The sequence below is a fragment of the Rhinolophus sinicus genome, chromosome 14, assembly GCF_057876585.1.
Source record: "Rhinolophus sinicus isolate RSI-liver-muscle chromosome 14, RSI-T2T, whole genome shotgun sequence".
NCBI classification, from domain to species: Eukaryota; Metazoa; Chordata; class Mammalia; order Chiroptera; family Rhinolophidae; genus Rhinolophus; species Rhinolophus sinicus.
Genome location: NC_142514.1, coordinates 17,918,846 through 17,940,350, shown reverse-complemented (window position 1 = coordinate 17,940,350; position 21,505 = coordinate 17,918,846). Strand labels below are relative to the sequence as shown.

General features: G+C 41.4%; 1 protein-coding gene across 6 annotated transcripts in view; it reads right to left on the bottom strand.

The window, feature by feature from the left end:
* Positions 1–21,505, bottom strand: part of CEP85 (centrosomal protein 85) — a 29,094-nt gene that overhangs the window by 4,159 nt on the left and 3,430 nt on the right. Inside the window, exons 2-12 of one of the 6 annotated variants that reach the window (XM_088790607.1) lie at positions 20,096–20,169; positions 17,273–17,425; positions 10,919–11,613; positions 10,013–10,146; positions 9,479–9,596; positions 8,259–8,444; positions 4,786–4,938; positions 4,400–4,554; positions 3,224–3,335; positions 2,302–2,352; positions 66–173 (exon numbers count right to left, since the gene is read on the bottom strand). In XM_088790607.1, the coding sequence (XP_088646733.1) occupies positions 66–173; positions 2,302–2,352; positions 3,224–3,335; positions 4,400–4,554; positions 4,786–4,938; positions 8,259–8,444; positions 9,479–9,596; positions 10,013–10,146; positions 10,919–11,613; positions 17,273–17,425; positions 20,096–20,144 (1,914 nt within the window). In that variant the 5' untranslated portion in view covers positions 20,145–20,169. Of the gene's footprint in view, positions 1–65; positions 174–2,301; positions 2,353–3,223; positions 3,336–4,399; positions 4,555–4,785; positions 4,939–6,714; positions 6,784–8,258; positions 8,445–9,478; positions 9,597–10,012; positions 10,147–10,918; positions 11,614–11,924; positions 12,164–17,272; positions 17,426–20,095; positions 20,170–21,505 lie in introns of those variants that run through there. The other 5 variants (XM_088790612.1, XM_088790608.1, XM_088790609.1 and 2 more) reach the window with 5 other exon arrangements.

Here is a 21,505-nt window from a genome sequence, read left to right as displayed (position 1 = left end):
GAGTAGGGATGGGGAGGGTACACAGAGAAATCAGAGCACCAAGAGGCCTAGCTGACGCTGCTCACCTCTTTCACAGCCGTGCGAAGTTGCTGCAGGGCTGTCTCCCTCCGCTGGGCCTCCTCTTTCAGGGCCTGGCTGGTTCCTTCTTCATCAGCCACTTCCTGTTCTAGGCTCTGAAGTCACGGCAAGGAGTGTTAGGAGGACACAGCAGGGGTAACAAGTCTGGTTCAGACCTTACCACCTCTGGCCTGGACTATACAGTAAAGCCCCACCCTGCCGACACACCGATGCAAAGAGATTATCTTAGAATAGCCCCTGACCATGTATTAAATAGAGGCCAGCTCCTCAGCAGGGCAATCCAGGCCAGTCTGACCCGTTCTTACTTTTCTAGCCATCTCGCTTTTCAACCTCCACACAGCCTCCACTCCAGCCACACCGAACGACTGACTGACTGGCCTTCACCCTCAAAGGCTCCAGCTCTGATACTGTTGCTCAGTCCCCTTCCCCTTTGCCCAGACTTCTCTTCTGCTCCGCCTGTCACCCAGGAAACCTCCAAGGCCCACCCCAAACTTTCCTCAATCTGCAAATCAGATTCAGTGAATCCTACTCTCGCCCTACTACTCACCTCCATCAGAGCCCAGGAGCACATTTGCTGCTTGTGCATATGATTCCTCCCTCCACTAGACCATAACTTTCCTGAGGGAACATCCATTCGTTGAGTTCAATATTTATTGAGCACTTACTGTGACAGGCACTGAGGCTACTGAAAAGAATACCAGTCTTTAAGGAGCTCACAGCACAAGCTCTTGACAATACTGTTTTAAATGCTCTGACAGAGATGAGAAGGGGTGCGAGAGCACACCCACAGGCACCAAATCTAGGTGGGGGTGGTATGTGTGTGTAGGAATAGTCAGGGGGAGGGAAGTATTTATATTTTGTTATCTTTTGCCTCTCATTCTATTCATTCCAATTTCCCCCGAATTTTGTAACTGATTTGAACAAATAAAGTACAAAAAAATACTTCTGTAATTGAAAAACTTTCTGAATTTTCCCATTTTGCATTAAAAAATGTAACTGCCAAGGAGAATGTCTCATCAACATGAAATACGCAAGGCAACCATTATGAATCCACCTAATTCCAACAATTTCACCTGACAATTTGCCTGATCATGGCCAAATGTACCATTTAAAATGTTGGGCTTTTTCAACCTTTATGGAACCTCAGGGATCCAGGAAACGTACTTTGAGATCCATTAAAATCTCTACTAAAAACCCGGGATTTTAAAAGGGTATAACCGCTCACTAGGCTTGACTATATTCTAACAGGACTTGAAATGGGTGCACTAAAGAGACATCGCGCAACCCACACAACGGGAAAGGCAGGGTTGCAGCTGTCGCTGCTCCTCACAGTGACAGCATTTTACTCATTTTGGTGTGACTCTCTTTTAGAGTCCAGAGAACCCAAGTGAGCCTGCTTTACCTAGGATTTCTTGGAGAACCCAATTAAGGATACTCCCACGCTGGCCCAAAATAGAAACCAGGAGTCATCTTTGATTTTTCTTTATTCTTCAACCCCTACATTCTGTCAGTCACTGATTCCTCTCAATTTTATCTCCCTAAATTCCCTTAAATCTGTTCCCTCATATCCCCTCCTTTCTACGCTGCCTTATGCCAGGTTCCTTTATTATCTCTCACTGGGATTTCTGCAACAGCCCACTGGCCTCCAGCCTTGGCTCTCTCTAAGTGCCAATCATCTTCCCCTCTCAAGCCAGAGCTGCAAGCCTGATCACATCACACCCCAATTAAATGCTATCACCTACCTAAAGAATAAAAGCTAACTTAACTGGACAAAGCTCTCCCATAGCCCAGTTCTCCATTCACCACCTTACTTCAACACATCAACCTGCTTGCAGCTCCATGTGCAAAGCCTGCTGTTTCATGCCTCTATGTTCCTACCTGCGCTGATCCTTCTGTCTGGAATTCCAACACCACCTTATCCAGCTCCACTTCTTTGCAGGCCTAACTCTTCCTCCTCCTTCAAGGGCCATGACCTCCAGAGACCCTCTTTTGACCTCCCCCTCCCCCGCTTCTATGCTCCCCCAGGGTAACATGGGGACTGCTCTCACAGCACTGTGCTGAAATCCCTTCCCAACAAGACTGTAGGCTAAAAGCACTGATTGGGTCTCATTCTTGTATTCTTAACACCAAGCAAACTGCACGGCAGAGAACAGAACAGTGTTGGCTGAATTTGAGATTCCATCATTAAGTCTTACCCACCATGTCCCAAGGACTCCCGCTCACCTGTACTTGTGAACGCAACTGATCCATCTTCTGCTGTTGCTTCTCCACGATCTAAACGACAAAGTTATCAAGGAAGGCTGTAAGTACAGGAGTGTAGTGCAGTCGGAGGCAGGAGGCTACACTGGGATCTGTGGTCTGGCTATTAGCCCCACTGGCCAGTCAACAGTGAGACGAGGGTGAAGACCAGGAGCTCTACCTATAGAAACTACCCCAGATTCCCTATCCTGGCTAACCAGCTTCACGGTCCTGTGCTCCAGTCACAAAAAGCAATGTAGTATGGACTTATGACCACTACTGGGGGGGGTCGGGGCGGAGACACCCCACCATGATGACTGTAGGTCAGTGGAATTAACTTTCTATACAGCCAGCATGCATTCTGGTTCTTTGCTGAAGGACATGACTAAAAATTCAGTTTAACGAAGACTGCTCTATCCAGGGCTGTGATGATTGTTACTTAGAGCTTTCACCACACTGACTGTCCAAGGGAGAACCTGAAGAGGCCCCGTTTTCTGTCCTCTGAGACCTCAGGTATTCTCTGAACCGTTTCTGAGTCTTCCTTTTTGCTGACCTGTTCAGGCCTTGGGTTCCTCCTCCTGTTGAATTAGGGCCACCTCAAGGCCCAGTGCAAGAGGTTCTGTGTGGGGCCTTAGACACGAAGTGTATCAAGCTTCAGGGCACCATTTTGGGGCATCTAGTCTGGCTGGTCAGAGGCATATCCTCCTCCCACTTTGCCTGCCTGTCATAAGGATGAATATCTAAAATGGAAACTTATTATGCGGGTGTGACTTCTCATAAAAAAAGAGAAAAGCTCTGGGTAACAGATCCTGGGTGGCTCAGGGCCAGAAATTCATGGTTCCTTCCCAATACACAATCTTCTCTTTCCTCTCAGCCTACCCGTTACAGCCAGGGTACCCTCAGTCACCTTTCGGAGGGAATCACATTCCTTCTGCCAGGACTCCATTTCCACTTTTGGACCTTCTTCCTGTTGGGCTGGACCTTCTCCACTGGCCTCCACACAATGCTTATCTTGCAGGCTGAAAGACAGTGGTCTCTTCGAGAACTCTGAAGTCAGAGATGTGGCTCTGACTCCTGATTCCACTATGAACTGTAGGTTTGGGGGCCACTTTGGCCCTTCTTAGCCACAGCCAAGGACAATGTGTTGTAACGCAGGGTGTGCCACACAGAAGCTACTCAGTCTGTATTAGTTCACTTCCCTAGAGGCCAACATCTATACGATGGCCAGCTGCCCAAGGCTCTTTCTTTTATTCTTTGTTTGGATATCTAAAAAATAAACATTCACCACATGTATTTAAATTATAAAAGTCATACATGCATGCTGTAGAAATTTGGGAAATAATAAATAAAAAAAATCTCCTTTTTCTTGGCACACAGTCTGGGGCAGAGTCAACTTTGTCCCCTCACTTCTGACTCCAACCAATGGTCTCTTCTAACGGATCCCCACCATCACTTTCATCATGGCCCATCTGCTAAGATAAACAACAGGTCACTGTGGTTGAATATGGGATGAGAAATCCAATCCATCCCATTAGAAATTGGATTTGATCCAAGAGGCTGTTGAAACACAGCCATCCCATTTTCAGAAACTGCTATTAATATGGAGGAGGCTCCCAACACACCCTGAAAGTACATTACGGCTTCTTGTTTTGTTCTTAGGACCTGTTGTGGCAATCAAGAGCAATCCCTAGGCAGAGGAAAAACAGATGCCCCTGGTAGCCTTTAGCTTACAAGGTTCGAAATGTGGATTACCCCCAGTTCTCAGCAAATATACAGTAACTCATTTTTCAGTTTATAAAGTGCTTCCATTCATCACATAAATACTCAAGGGATTATTATCCAGTATTATTATTATGCGAGGTACTGCGGTGGAGCCTTCTAAAGGATACAATGACAGGCCCTCCACTGCACCTTAACACCCGCCCCCACTCCATCTCAAAGATAGCTTTCCTTTTACAATCCAAACAAAACGAAGCTCAGAGAAGTAAAGTGATTTGCTCAAAGTCATACAGGTAGGGAGTAGGGTAGCCAGGACTAGCACCTAGCTCTCAACTCCTTTCCCCAAACCCACAGGGATATTTACCTATGTCTAGAGGAGGAGAATTCGGCTTCTCTCTGTCTCAGACTTTCCAGTTGAACCTCCTTCTCTCTGCAGGCTGCCTGGATCTTCTCCAGCAAACTCTCCAGCTCAGTCACTCTCTCCTGCAGCTCTGTGCTCTTCAACTCAGAATCCTTAAGCTGAGAGATAGGACCCCATGCTTAGGTCAACAACCAAAGGAAGACTCTGTCTGGGTATCTCAAAAAACTTGTAGTCTAGTGGTGAATTTGACTGACATGAGTCTGGACATGACTCTTTTGGGATTTTCCTTTCAGGAAACCACGGGGTGACTGCATGCAGCAGGGTCTGAGAAAGTCTCCCTGGCTTGGCCACTCCCCGCTTGCCCTGGGTGTGCCCAGCCATCCCGCTACCTGCTGGCTCTGCTTCTGATGGTCTTCCAGGGTGGGCAGGTCAGCTAGGTAGCGCTCCAAGGTCTCAATACGCTGCTGCTTTTCCCGGTTCTGCTCTGATTCCTTCTGACATTTCTTTTTCAAATTATTGATATGTTTATCACGACCCTTGACCTAAGGAAAGAAATGTCAAAAATTTGTCTCCGTTGACTCCTCTAGGACACTGAACATCAACTTTTTTCAAATTACCATTGTCTTTGTCCCTAGGGCTATAAATGTTTTCTACTGCAACGAAGACAGGAAGCTGATCAAATTTTGCCATTTAAGATTAGGGCATAAATTGCGGAGTTAGCACATCTGGACTTTCCAATGTAGGGCAAGGAAGAAGGGCTCCCTAGGCAGTTTTTAAAAATTGCTCAAGCACTTCTGTATAATAAAACATTTGTCTGGTCTTTGTCTCAGGTTCCTGGAAGGTAACTTCTAAACTCTTAGAATTTCCCAAAAATAAGAGTGTCTTTGTTATTCATAGTGGGCCAGAGCCCAACATGAATGCATTTATGCTAATGAGATAACTCAGAATGGGGGCTGGTACTAGAAAGATCAATGGAGTTGAGCCCAACCTCTGTGAGGAGGGCAAGAGATTGAGTTCAATCATGCCCATATAATGAAACCCCAATAAAAACTCTGGACACTGACGCTCAGTGGAGAACTTCCAGGTTGGTAAACACATGGACGTGCTAGGAGGGTGACATGCCCCGATGCCACAGGGAGAAGGAACAGAAGCCCCGCTTTCAGGACCTTTCCAGAATTTGTCTCTTCATTCGGATGGTCCTGATTTGTATCCTTTATAATAAAACTGCAATCCTAAGCATAGCACTTTCTTGAGTTATGAGTTGTTCTGGTGAACTACTGAACCTGAAGTGTTCATGGGAACCCCTAGATTTGTAGCCAGTTGCTTAGAAGTATGGGTGGCTCAGGGAACCCAGAACTTGCAGTTTGTATCTGAAATAAGCCCAGTCTTGTTGGGGACTATGCCCTTAAAACTGTGAAGTCCGATACTAACTCTAGGTGGTCTGTATCAGAACTGAATTGCAGAAGTATATACAACTTCCCTGTAGACGTACAAGTCTGGTCTGTTCTGGTTACTAGGTAACACACTCCTCCCTAAATACCACACATGATGTAAAGCTATGCAATCATTTGGAAGGACTAATGAGACTGCAAACTCCTTGATAGGAGGGGCTGTGTCCATTTTTTTTCATCATACCCCCAATATACAGCACAATATTTGGCAGAAAGCAAGCACTCAATCAAGATTTGCTGAATGGAGACTTTTTTCTTCACTATTATGTCTTTTTCTTTGGCTTATGAAAAAGGAAGCTGGCGACACAAGAGAAAGCAAAGAAAAAGGCAGACCTACTGATGCCAAAGAGGAGGCACAGGCCTAATTTACTACTTTAATGAAAGGTAAGACAGTACGAAGACAAATCCCTGAATATCAAGCCCAACGTTTTATACCAGATACAATCTGTTCTCTTCAAGCTCTGAATCAGTGATTCTCACGCTGTAATATGTATTAGAATCACCTGAGAAGCTTAATGAAAATGCTGATAACGAAATTTGAATTTAAAAAATGGTTTACTGACCACAGATATTGATCTTTTCTCCCCAAAACATCTCTAAAATGACAGGAAGGAAATAAAGCAATAACTTTAAAAAGTCACCAGAGAAGGAGACAAAAGTATACGAGATACTTCAACGTGTTTTCAGAAGATGAAAGTGGACGGGGTGAGGGGCTAAGCGCCTTGGAGCAGAGTGCTAATCCGCAGTGGGGGTTCAAATCTGGTAAATGATGTGCCCTTTACAACCCCCTAGAACCTCTGTACTCAAGGCGCCAGGTACCTCTGAGGTAGGTTACCAGGCACAGACCTGAAAAATAGGAAGACTTACTGAAAGTCTATGTACAGGTTAGCTGGATATATCCTCACCCAGGTTTCTCCAACAGCAGACTGGAGATCTGCTCTCTGGAAAAATCACATGAGAGATTCCAGACTCAGGGACATCAATCATAGCAGAGGGACCCAGTCACTGGGTTGAAAATAAATGTAAACAAAAATCTATGCACAGAACCGCAGGACTCTAAACCTAATTTCCTTCTCAGTGTCCAGAACCTAAAGGCCAAAAGCATTCCTGCTCCCAGCCTCCCCACCTGGCAGCAGGCTAAAGATTCTCTTCTACAGAGAGTGAGATAAGACATTCAGATACCGATATCTGAGGGTTCCCAAGTGAAACTGAAATGACGCTTTAGTCTAATCATCCTACAGTCAAGTCCACCAGCAACTACCAGGAACCCAGAGCTTCCACCCAGCTTTTAACTACTTCACTTTTAAATGGACACTCTTAAGTGTCCATTCATTCAAGGATCACCAAGCCTCTAATATAAAATAAAAAGTACCTGAAGGAAACGAGAAAAAAACACAAGTAGATGTAGACATCCCAAAAAATATCATCAGTATAGCCAGAGAGATAAGATATTGCCTCCATGAAACAAAAACAACAAAAAGAAAAAACAAAAAACAAGAGAAGAATACTATTCAAATATAGAGGTATATACTCGTATATCAGGAGAAAAAGAAGAGTTGAGGATGGATATCTTTGTGGAGTGGGCCAGGCACAGAACCACTAAGTTTTATTATAAACATGTTGGTATTTAATTATTTAACTTAGATATATGTATTACTTTGATTATAAGTTTAGTTTTTCACAAGCCGCAAAGTCCTTGCTGTGCATGGTACCAACATCACCTGAGAACTTGTTAGAAAAGCAGGATCTCAGGCCCCTTCCCTTCCCAGAGCTACCGAAGCTGGATCTGCATTTTTAATAAGATTTCCAAGTAATTCTTAAGCATGTTAAAGTTTAAGACGCACTGCTCTTGTTTATTTTGATGTAAGTGGTCCAGAACCAAACATTACTAAACGGATCCCCCAAGAACATCTGCAAGCTGTGAACAGAACCAAAAGGTTTTAAATGAGCTCCTTTTATGATGACCAGTCTCACCCTAAGGCAATTCTAAGAGCACTGGCAAGAATGTAAAAACTCCAAAACTGGCTGCATACATGGAATTCTTCTTTCCTTTTTAGGTAGAATGAAGAGAAACCATGCTGAATGATGTAGATTTATCACAGGTATTTAAACATCTTTCAACAGTACCGTCTGGCATAACTGCCCAGGCTGGTTTTCCATGTAGGCCAGCTGGTGGCCCATTACAACTTGGAGCAGTGAGGGGTTTTAAGTGTAGTAGTTTTGCGGAGATGAAGCCGAAAGTAAGGGTTCCGTATCTATTAGACAAGTCCTGCATGAGAAGTCAGTGTAGGGTCTGACCCAATTGGCTCCTCCTGGTTCCAAGAATGGGGGCCAGAAACTGCTTAGGGTTTGGCAGGAGAGGGCTGACCAACTCCTCTGTGAATTAGAGAGCTATCAGCTCCTTAGCTCACCCTTTCTTCCTGTTTCTTGCCCTCCTCTGAATTCTTCTGCAACGCCATTTTGAGTGACTCTCTGATGAGCTGGATTTCAACTTCTGAAGCAGAGAGTTTCCTTTCAAGCTCGATCTTTTCTTTGCTCAAGGCTTCTGTCTTCTGCGCAAACTGCGCACGTAAGAAAGTGTTCTCTCGCTGCAATTCCTGCAAAGATTCTCAATATATAACTGTTCCCTACCCTTATAATCCCTTGTATTTTACTTATCCCAGCAGACTTCGTGGTCAAATACCATCATTCACTAAGAATTCCTTCAAGCAGTGCTTCTCAAAATGCAGTCCTAGGACTAACAGCATCTCTATCACCTGGGAATTTGTTAGAAATGCAAATTCTTGAGCCCAACTCCCAGGCCCACTAAATCAGAAAGAAACTCTGGGGTCGGGTCTCAATAATCTGTTTTTAAAAGCCCTCCAGGTGATTCTGATGGCCACTGACATTTCAGAACCACTGCTTTAAAGCAATACCTGGTATAATTAAAGGAACACAGGACAAGCCATCAGAAGACCTGGGCTCAAGGCCTGGGTCTCCTCCACTCATTCTCTGTATGATCTTAGGCAAATTCTTCTTCCTCTTTTTTATCAGTAAATCAGAGACGTGAACTACATTTTATCTAAGGGCCCTTCTCTAACACTCTGATTCTACAAGATGAAATACTGTCTTAACAGGCCCTTGAGGCCTGTACTATAATCTGTCTAATCCCATCACTCAAAAACCCAAATTGCAGAGAAGCTTGGTCAACAAAGCAGGCTTCTTCTGAGCCACTGACCTCAGTGAGAATATGGTTTCCTTCAGTTGCTCCTAGACATGGAAGATAAAAATGAAAAATGGCTCTAAGTCCCCCATTACCTCTGCCTCCCTTCCATTTGGCCAGGGCTGGCAGATTAAGACTTCTCAGAACATCACCCAAATCTAGGACCTTACAATATACCTTGCTCTTTCTTTTCTTCCAAGTTATGTCTTGACACCAAGGCATCTGAACTTCACCTGATTCTACCCTCAAGCCTTTTCTGCTCCCATAAGGGCAGAATAAGGATGCTTTATAATTAGGATGCCTACTTTGAGGATGGACACCTGACATCACTTGGTCCCTTTTCTATCTCCTGGATACCGAACAGTGAGAAGCATAGGGAAGATACTGAGTTACGACATGCAGAGGGCTAACCTGGCTGCCAATGCTCACCTGTAGCCTCAGCAAGCAGACATCCCCAAAGGGGGCAGGGCGGCCCAAAAAGGCACTGTGGACTTGTAGTTCACTCTCTCGCACTTTCTGCTCCAGCTGAGAGATGTGTTTCCTCTGCCTGCAAAAGCCAGTAGAGTGGTCTGGGGTTCTGACACTAAGTCACTTGCAGTATGAGCCCCCACTTCCTTACATGGGTACAATCCATACTATGTATGCAAGAACCTTGGATTCTGGGCAGGGCTGTTTTGCTGAAGGAGAGCAAATCAGAAAGCTGAATGAGGGGAAATGAGCAATATCAGCTGCAAAGAACCAGCTGCCCCTTTTAGGCACTCCCCAGGGCCCCTGCAGAGGTACACAGCTGGCCTATCACATTAATCAGATAAGGACTAAGCTGCTTATCAACCTAGCCCTGCCATGAGGCAAGGAATGGGCCTAAACAGAGGGGCATGTGCTGCCCTTGAAGAGACCTCCGTAGTTGCCCTCATTGGGTCTGGGAGGACAAAAGCTGCCCTAGGGCACCCCTTGCCCTCTTACTTGTCAATGAGGAGCTCCTTTTCTTTCAGGAGTTGTTCATTACTGTTCAAGATGCTGATCCACTGTGCTGGTTCTAACGTGGGCAGTGAAGGAGCAAAAGCAGCGGGATGGTGGCAGGTGGCTCCATTCTGAAACTGAAAAGACAAGCAGGTCCAGAGGGACTTGATCTTGACCCACAGACACCTGAAAACACCTGAGCAGTACCCAGCTGGGTGTGTAATCAAGGCTCACTTTAGCTCAGCCTGAGAAGGCCAGTGTTTATGAAATAATTTTAGCTCTGATGCATGACTGGAAAGAACCTGCCAGGGAGATTTCTGCCAACTGGACACTGCTCAGAAAGGCTCTAGTTTCTAAGAAAAGGTCAGTTATCTTTCATTATCTGGCAGCAGAGACAAGTCAACAGTTAAGATGTCCTCACCAACCAGAAAAGAAGAGTATGTCCAGCGTCTTTCCTTCCCACTCTTACGCAGCACAAGGGCTTTTTCTTTTTTAAACATAAAAGTGTTATAGTGGAAAAAACACAGGGATTCACAGACGGCTTTTAAATTCTAGCTCTGCCACTTACCAGTTGTGACCCTGGACAGATTACTTATTCTAAGAAACTAATAAATTTCTACATATACCTCAGCAGGGTGCTATAAGGATTAAATAAGATTCTATATATAAAAGTACCTAGCCTAGTGACTTTTTGGGTTTTCCATTGTAACCCTCTACTTTGGAGAACCTATCTGGTATTTAATTGGACAACCAACAGATTCGACGGCAGTCACAAGCCTTCATTTCCTATCTACAAACATCTTCACTCTTTCTTACAAATGTTTTCTTTAGAGTCAAACTTATAGGACAAAACCTATATAGTTCTAAGATCTGCACAGAACCTGCAAAATCTAAGGAAAGGGCCTCTACCTGCATCTGCTCCATCTGTAAACGGATCAATTCCAGCTGCTGCCGACAAGTGCTGAGCTCACAAGATCGCTCGACAGGGTGCCACGGGTCAGAATTTGGCTGCCACACCTGAGAGGGTAGAGGCTTGGAGAGCCCAGGAGCAGGCTGGAGTCCCAGAGGCAGCACATGCCCACTGCTGCTAGGGTGTGGTCCGTTCCGCTCACATACTGCCCCACTGCCTGGTGCCTTCTTGGTCTCAGGCAACACTTTGTATAACTCCTTGTTTGGGTCGCTTCTTAGGTTGTGGAAGTGGACTCGGTAGTGCGGATCTGAATAAAGTGTCTCCACCACCGCCGACTGATTGAGGGTAGACTCCATACTGGGAACATCAAACTTTCTCATCTCTTCTCTTTCATGGCCCACTGCTGGAAACCAGGACTGCTCAATTCCATTTTCTCCAGCAGCACCACAAAGATACATGAGATCTCTAGATAGGCCTGGAGAACGTTTCATTGCACCTAGGTCTCCATTTCTTGTCATCCCCGCATTTTCAGCCAACCCTGACAAAGGGAATTTGGAGGCAGAGGGTCCGGCAGGTGTAGAATTTGGCTTGGCAGGAGAGATCCCCAAAGTAGAAGGCATCACATGGGCTGTTGGAATGGTTACGTGGCTTTTGATGGGCTGGAAAGAAGGGCTGCTACTTGAGCTGCAAAAATCTGTGGAGAGAATAGTCTTCCATAAGTCAAAATTGAAACTGTCCTGAGTTTGGCTGCTATGTCACAGTTCTCTGCCTGTCCTGAGACCAGGGAGAGAGGGCACTGTCATCACAAGTATCAGGCAGAAAGACACAACAGCTTAACTGGGAGAGGTGTGTTTAGGGTCTCAAATGCCATTCACAAGGTAAGCCAACAAAAAGCAACACTGGCTTCATTTTTAACTTACACTCTGTCTCTTGTATTTGAATAAAAAATCTTGCCAGTCAACAAACAAAGCTGAAAACTGAACTTCAAAAAAAAAAATCACTTACTTAAGGGAAACGGATTAGGTCCTAGTCTTCTGGGAGCTGGGCACCTCTAAGCTATCATCCAATCTAATAACAAAATCCTTTCCAAGGGCTACAAGAATCCTGTGTGACCTCCAAAAGCCCCCGTGAAGGCGAGCAATGAATCTAAACTATCTGAAGAATAGGCGAAGCGGATGGTGCTGCTCTGTATCCAAGGCAGGGAGGACAGCATCTGAATCGGGATTCTGTTCTCTCTCCCACTCACCAGAACCGACTGCCTGGATATGTGAAGTTATTCTTAGTAGCTCTCAGGTTTCGCTCTAGCACAGTGAGCACTCTCAAGTGGCTACACAGTGAAATCCTCTATTTTATATTTTGCCTTTTATTAACCCGCTTATTTGTATCCAACTGTGATTTTCCCTTTTCCTTCATAAGGAAACATAAAGGACTTATGTTCCCTTTAGCTCTTTCCTAGTGTTGGGAGACAACTCTGATTAGCTCTGCTGCAGAAGGTTCACATTTCTACAAATTTCCAACTTCCAAGTGCTATTTTGAAGAAGACAACAAGGTCACAGAACTAATGTGCCAGGGTAATGGGCTGCAAGCAAACAAGAAAACATACCTGTTACCTTCAACAGGCAGAAAAGTGAGTAAGGAACAAGGAATATAAATGTCTTCCCTTTGCAATTATGTCCAGCACTCTTTTCCAAACCAAGCACATCTACCATGAAGAGTGGACTGCCAATTTGTTTCTCTTTTTCCTTTTCATCAACCAACACAGAACACACTAAGCTAATGAAGACAGATCTATAACCTTTCCCAGAATTATATGAGTCTAGATGAGCTACCATCTTTTCACCTCTTCAAAAACACAGGCAAGCTAAATTATCCCTTATAATGTATGCAGAGTATCTAATTTCCTATACTCAAATGATCTTGGGGATATATAAAAAGCCATACAAAATAAGCAAACAAAACAAAAAAACACAGTAATTTCTGATAACATGCATCAGTCTCTCAGGACCAAAAGCAAAGGACATTTCAGAGTCAAAGGACACAGTTTTTAATGTCCCACAACTTAATTTTAGGACTAGGCAACAAGTTAGACTGATGGTGAGGAAGACTTCCGAGACTAGTAAGCTCTCTACTTGAAATCCTCCATAAAGGTAACATAATATCCGCTCTCACCAACAGTTCCTGCTCCCAAAGCATAATTATGGACCAGGAGACGGTGAGATTGTGGCATATGAGGGGCTGTGACTACGCTGAACTTAGTATCACCTCCTTCCAGCTCCATCCACAGCACCTCTCTCTCTCAAGACTCACCAAATGCAACTTTGAGCTCATAACCCCCAAAGTAGTACATATGCAAAAACCAAAGCCAAGAAGAAAGGTACCAACTGACCCAGGAGAATATCATTTTTCTAATTTTCTAGTGAGTGTGGTCCATCTATGGGTGATAGAATAAAGTGAGGTCTTTGTCAATATTTGTCTTTTAGGTTTATTTATATTAAGAAAACTACCTGATTCTGACAAACTGCTATAAAACTTCAAGCTACACCTTAAGTCTGGTTTGCATTTTAGAACATTTTGAATCAAAATAGCAACACTTATTTTCAAAGGGGTCACTATCTTGTACAATTTTCAAAGGCTGTCAAAATGTCTTGTATAGGATAAGGGATTTTTATTTAGAGAAGTCTACAGTTCCCAAAATCATTGGGTTTTTGCCACTTTAAGGATATACTTGAAGGACAATTGAGTTCGTGAACTTGTTGCAATGATGTTGCTAACCTTTTTTGATATCAGAGAGATTATTCATTATGAATTTGTACCAACTGGACAAACAGTTAACCAAGTGTACTATTTGGAAGTGCTGAAAAGGCTGCGTGAAAAAGTTAGATGACCCCAACTTTTTGCCAAAAATTCATGGCTCTTGCATCACGACAATGCACCAGCTCACACAGCACTGTCTGTGAGGGAGTTTTTAGCCAGTAAACAAATAACTGTATTAGAACACCCTCCCTACTCACCCAATCTGGCCCCCAGTGACTTCTTTCTTTACCCGAAGATAAAGGAAATATTGAAAGGAAGGCATTTTGATGACATTCAGGACATCAAGGGTAATACGACGACAGCTCTGATGGCCATTCCAGAAAGAGTTCCAAAATTGCTTTGAAGGGTGGACTAGGCGCTGGCATCAGTGCATAGCTTCCCAAGGGGAGCACTTCGAATGTGACCATAGTGATATTCAGCAATGAGGCATGTAGCACTTTTTCTAGGATGCGTTCACGAACTTAATTGCCCGATCTCTCTCTAAATCTCTCCTCTCCCGTCCTACATCCTCTCTCCTCACCCCCCTCAAAAAACAAAAACAAAAACAAAAAACCCCCACATTATTTTTAGCAATCTTCCCTTCTTGGTAAGGGATAGATTTAGCTATTGCTAAATCTTGACCACTTTGTCTATATCCCTTACTGGTTTATGATGTATGGTAGTCTGAACTAAATCAGTAACTATTTCAATCTTTAGCAAAGAGCTGAAAGCCTTCTGAGCTCTCCAGTATCCACCTCTACCCTGTCCCTTGAGAATCTTCAAGGTAAAACACCTTAGTGGAGAGTGGAATCAGAAGCAAGCCTGATTAATTTACAAATGCAACAATGAACTATATTTTATACCAGTCATAGGGTCCTTGTCAACTGAGCTCCAAATAAACCAAGGTAATTCATGAACAAAAGGAGCAAGAATGAAGGTCAAAGTGAAGATCATGGTATGTAACAAACATGGCAAAAAAGACATCTTGGATCCTTTAAAAGAAACTTCTAGACCAATGGCTTTGGCCACTATATCAAGGCTACTAAAATTTAAAAAGAGTGCACTACAAAAAAATATATATAAAGTTCCCCAAAGGAATAAAAAGCACACAGTCACACATACAATCTATGTTAGCAATTTGGCTGAATTAAATACAGCTAGTGAATTCAATTGGGGGAAAAATCCAGACCATTGTTTGATTTTGAAAAACCTGTTATTTAGTCAAAATGAAAAAGGATCCATGACTGCACATGTAAACAAAACTTTAACAAGTCATAACTAAAATACAGTAACAAATACTTGATTACACAAGTGATGGAAACACTACTACAGTTGGGAGACCCAAATCTGATAACTAGTTGTGTGACATTAGGCAAGTTAATTACTTAACCCCTTGAGGAATTTTTTTTTTATTAGTTTCAAGTGCACAAGACAAAGTAATACTTAGACGTTTATCATTTGTATCCCTCACACTGTGTGAACCCCCCGCCCCCCATCCATTATCCCTCTGACATTGCACAGAGCCATTACATTTCCACTGTCTCTATTCCTAATGTTGTACTCTGTTTCTTGTAAGCATATACATACATATGTATACATATATATATGTATATATATATAAAATTATGGTTGACATTCATTATTGTTCAGCTTCAGCTTCAGGTGTACAGTGCAGTGATCAGGCATCTACATCATCCCTGAGATGGTCTCCCAAATGGGACACCCCTTGAGGAATTTTTGTTATTCAAACCAAAAGGAACTGGAGTAAGTGATTTTTAAAGTCCTGCCTACCTGAAAATTTATGATTCAACTCTACTCACATTTACTGAGCACTGTGCCCACACAGCTGTCAAATGATTAAAATGATATGACAGGTATCTAGGAGTCAGTACTAGCAGTAGATGTGTTTGTTTTTTCGTTTTCACTTTATCCAAACATTTATATATTTTTTAAATAAACAGCTTTACTGAGATATAATTCACAGAGTATACAATTCACCTACTTGAAGTGTACAATTCAATGGTTTTTAGTACATAATTGGAGTTGTGTAATCATCACTACAATCAATTTTAGAACAATTTCATCACCCTAAAAAGAAACCTCTTTGACAGTCACGCTTCATTTCCCTTTAAGCAATCACTAATCTACTATCTCTATATAGACTTGCCTATTCGGACATTTCATAAAAATGGAATCATACAATATATGGTCTTTTGAGTCTGGCTTTTTTTACTAAGCATAAATGTTTTCAAAGCTCATCCATTTTGCAGCATGCATCAGTACTTCATTTATTTTTATTGCTGAGTAGTATTTTATTGTATGGATATACTACATTTCTTTCATCCACTCGTCAGTTAATAGACATCTAGGTTGTTTCCATTTTTTGGCTACTATGAATAATGCTGCTATGAACATTCATATACAAATTTTTGTGTGGATGTATGGTTTCCTTTCTTTTGGGTCAAAACCTAGGAGTAGAATTGTTGAGTCACAAGGTAACTCCATGTTTAACCTTTTGAGGAACTGCCACATTGCTTTCCAAAGCAGCTGTAACATTCTACAGTCCCACCAGCAATGCATAAAGGTTCCAATTTTTCTATGTTCTCACCAACACTTGTTATTATCTTTTTGTTTATAGCCATCTAGTAGGTGTCATATCTAATAAAATACCAAAGTGACTAGTTTTGTGACTTTAATCAACTAATTTAATCACTTTGAAATTCAGTGTTCTCATTTGTAAAATGAAAATAAAATATTGCCTAGAGTTCTTAAAGGCATTAATGAAAAATATTTTTAAAATTCAGTACAGTATCCATCACAAAGTATTTAATAAATAGTAATTAATTATTATCATTAGGTCCTCTGCCCTCTAAGAACTCACCATCTAAATGAAAAACAAAATACTCTTGTAAAGTACTACCTGGCAGTTATTACTTAATTCCAGTGCAAAAACAAGTGGCAGAAACAATAAAGATATAAGGTTGTACAGAGGAAGATCAGTAATGGTAGAATGGATGGGAAAAGTCCTATTAGACACTTCACTAGATCCTGAAAAATTAGATCAACATAGCTGGGAGGGGCAAGAGGAGAACAGCACAAATAAGCCCAGAATAAAGGAGAGCTCAAGTGTCAAAAAGTTCTCCACTTTCATAGCATAGTAAGACACGACAGTAAGAAATATGTTTGAATAGGTGGAACAGGGCCAGATCACAGAACTTAGGTTCTGTGATCTTAGGCCTCTAAATTTTATCCTCCAAATAATGGAAACAATTGAGGATTTGCAGGAAAGGGAAACCATGAAATTAGGCTTTCAGAAAGATTAATCTGGCAGTAGAGGGAAAGATTTGAGGCCAAGAAATCTATTGGAAAGTTGTTTGAGATAGGACAAACAGTAGAAACTGAGAGGAAGGGACCAGCTATGAGAAGCATGAGGTAGGAAGAACCAAGCAGACTCCTTCCTGAATGGACTGACTTAGGAATATTCTGGAAATGACAATACACATGGAACACAATCTGAAAGACAACACATATTGGCAATCAAATCATTAATCCAAACTTACCCTCTGCAATGTCTGAGCACGATGTGCCTATGGCTGTGTCCGCACTGTCGGTTACACTTGAACAGCGGCTGAAGCGGCTCCGAAAGGCCTCTGAGATAACCGGTGTCTGCCATTCGGTCCCCAGGGAACTGCCCTTCTGAATCACACTGGGACCTGAAACAAGTGGCATTTCTCACCTTTAGTGTGAACCAGCTAATGTAACTCCACAAAACTGTTTTTCAAAAAATCGCTTATACCTATGAAGGAATAGCAGCACCCCAACCCTTTCTCTCTCCTGAGCCTATTTCAGCAACTCTGAGTTTGTTCATTTTAAATGGAAATAGCATGAGAGATGAGAATGTTCAAAGACAGAAATAAGACCTCGTAAGAATCCAGGAAAACTGGGGTGGAAAACAGTAATATTTAATAGCTACTACCATTTTTTGAAACCTAGAAGCCACAGCACTTTACAAACATGATCTCATCTGCCTACTTAACTGAAAAGTATTATCATCCCTATTTTACAGAGGATAAAGCTGAGATTTGAACCCAGGTTGTTCTGATTCCAATACCCACAGTCTTTCCTCTTACAAGGTTTCTCAGCAGGTGTTGTTAGCATTCTGGGCAAGACAATTCTTCAATGTGTAGTCTATACATTTCAAGATGGTTTTGCATCCCTGGTCCCCATCCATAAATGCCAGTAGTAGCCCTCACTCCATCCCACCATGACTGTGAAACCTGAAAACACTCCGTATGTTTCCAAATGCTCCCTAGGGTAAAGGCAGTCCAGTCCCGTTGAAAATCACTGTTTGATTGAACTACGGTACCCTCATGGGCAGGGTGAATCCAGATCAAGGTGAAGTCAACCCAAAGAGCTTTTGAGGGCAACGCACACAAAAAAGAAACAAACAAACAAACAAAAAACCACTAAAATTTCTTAGTAGGTAAGATACAAGACTGATGAAATTTATGTTACTGCTTAAGGGCTGGTATGTAGGAAGTGTTCAATAAATACCGATTTACTAACATATTAGCAAAGTAAATTCAAACTATTTTATAAAAAAACCACTATAATTTTTCTAAATTGTATCTGATGATCCATGTAAACAAACAAACAAAAAGGTAATGGCAGCTACTTATTCATTTAAAATATCAGAGTTTAAGTTAAAATAAAAAAATATAGTTCTACAGACTCTTTCATCTAGTGGGAAGCAAATGATATCTGAACACAAATCATCTTATTCCCATCTTCCAAATTTGGTATTTTCCTGTATTTTTAACCTAACTCCTTCTACTTTTGCTTCTTTTTTGCTACCTTTACTTCTGCTTTCTACTGAAGAAAACCTAATTTTCCCCAATGACTCCTTTTATTCTCTGGGTCACAGTGGACTGCCTGATTTGAAAGAATCTATATACACGCGGTAATCTGTAATAACCTTTAACAAAAGACATAGTCAATAACCAGAGCTTATGATTAGCATAAGATTAGCCAGTGTTACTATACTAAGTTAGTGTAACTGTAGCCAGAAGCAAAGAAATTTGACCTCTTAATGAGTCTATATGGTATTATCTCTCTAGTCAGTGTACAATTTGCCAGACCTTTTGAAACAGTGAAAATTGATTAAGGGCCTCTATTACCATGTTCCTGGCCTCCTACTGGAAACCAATCCATTATTATTAATACTACTAATCTTCCATTCTTCACCTCTACCACTTTTTCCACGTACCCAGTCCATACATCAATTTTACAGAGACATTTGCTAAAATAAAAGTATGTTTTGCTGTAGTTATAAAAGCTTATGGTTATTTCAAAATTCAAGTTGAAAGCTGAAGTATTTTTGTTTTGTCACATGTCCTACCAGCAGCATCCTTATCAAATATTAAACCATTATTAATCAAATGAGAGACTTCTGAAGACAAAGCCATCAGAAAAGCAGTTGAACTCTGTTAGGAATTGCTACATTCCAAAAACTTGCACTGTACACATAATTGCCATGAGAAATTGTATAATCCAGCCCTAAGACAGTGTGCGGCACATAACAGATGTTCTATACATATTTGCTGTATGAATCTCAAATTGTTTTAACAAATGCTTTTCAAAGTGCCTACTATATGCAAGGCAGTGTGCCTAGGAGAATATAACAAATATCAACCAAATGTCTGCTATAAGGCACTGTGGGATTTTAAAGTTAAATAAAACATACCCTTAGTTGAATAAAATATATCCTTTTCTTCATAAATACTACAGAATTCAAAAAGTTATTTTTATAACGCTACTTCTTATTTGTATATACCATATCTATTTGTCTATTGAGTGTGTGTATATATTTATGTTTACTATATATGTATACTTAATATATCTACTTCATATATCTACTGAGCTTTCAAAAACTTGTCAATCCATTCTAAAGATGAATTCCTGAGTCTAGTGACAACACAACTGAGACTGTTGACATTCAAGAAGAATTCCAATCTTTGTGGGCTAGCAGATGACTGACCCACCCACACGACTACAAAGACAACATAGAACACAGTAATTTATGCTGTGTTTTTCTGATTTCAAATAGGACTATTTTCCAAAGTCATTCTGTTCCAATCCTTTATGTGTCCTCCCCTTTCAATCAATCACATGGTCTTGTTGGAAGCCATATAGGACCAGAGATAAACAGAGGTTCTCTCAGAGAGACCTGTTTTTCTATTCAACATAGCCCCACGTTATTTTTGTTCCTTTAATACCAGCATTTCAGTGAATTCTTGTTTGCTCAGTATGTCCTTCAAAGGAAATTTCTGTTATGAAATAACAGAGCAAAGGTCAGATTTTAACCCAGAAAACTGACTACTCACCTGGTGAAGTGGCATGAGAGATCCTCTCACTTGGATATTTTTCCTGCATGGCCACCAACAGTTATTCCAGCCAACTGTAGAATGAAGGAATAACCAGTCAGAGCTTTCCACTATCTTTTAATTCCCTGTAACTCATTCCCATTCAACTGAAACTGTCAAAACCACACAGTATTCAAGTATTCTTCCACATGTTTTACTCCTAAGGATATATATTTTTTTTTTTTTAAAGGACACAAATTTATTAATGTTTAATGCTGTTATTTATATGATTGGATATCTTCTTACAATCTTATTTTTTTTACATGTCTCCTCTGTTTTTTCTGTTTCTCCTCCTCTTCCTTTATTTAGATTATTTGAGTATGTTCTAGCATTACTTAATTTACCTTTGGGAGTTTCATTTTAAATATCTTAATGTTCCCCTGTGCATTAAAATATACAGGGGGTGCCCAAACAATTTATACAAGTGGACACTTTGGTTAGTGTTGCTCAAGCAGTAGTTCTAAGGATATTTTTTAAGGCAAACGAATTCCCAATACTCCACCTCTACTTCTCTTCCTAAAGCAAGGAGAAAAACCTAGAACCAATCAGAGATTCCCAATACTGATCCTATATGGTCATAGAACCCCTCCAATTGTTGCAAAAAATAAAAATAAGATTACTTCTAATTAATAAACTTTGCCATGGATCTTCTGCCATGGGACACAGGATGGGAGGGTTGGGGTGGAGAAAGAACTAAGAAACCAAACCAACAATTAACTATTATAGCTTTAATTATGATTAACATGAAATGAATTCCGATTCTTCCCGTGATATGATGTCATATGATGCACAAAGATGGACAGAATTCTCAGTCAGTAGCAGAACCCCATTCCTCAACTGGGAACATGAGGTTTTCTTCCCATTTCCCCACTCCGTAAACCATTTATATTGAATCTAACGGTAAGTTCTGAGACTTCAGCAGAAGTCTGATGACTATTTATATACACAAAGCTTTAATTAACTAACCAGTAATAGCAAATATATCTTATATTTGTAGAGCACTTGAGAGGCAGTACAGAGAAGTGGTTCAGAGTATGGACTCTTGATCAGACAGCTTGGGTGTAAAACTTGACTTAGCGATTTATTCACTATATAACCGGGCAAATTTCTTAATATCTGTGCCTTAGTTCCTTCATATAAAAATGAGCTAAAGACAGAAAGTAATTCATGTTAAATCATTTAGAATTAACTTACAACAGTGCCTGACATGTATTAAGTGCTTTATTAATGTTTTTATTATTGTATTTGGCAGTTTATGTCAATAAAGGTGGCACAGTATGGTCCCTGGAGGATAAAGTATAAATTTAGAAACTTTGAATTCCGTACAGCCGGGACCAACTCTACCGACAGAACAATTCTTAGAGGTGAAAT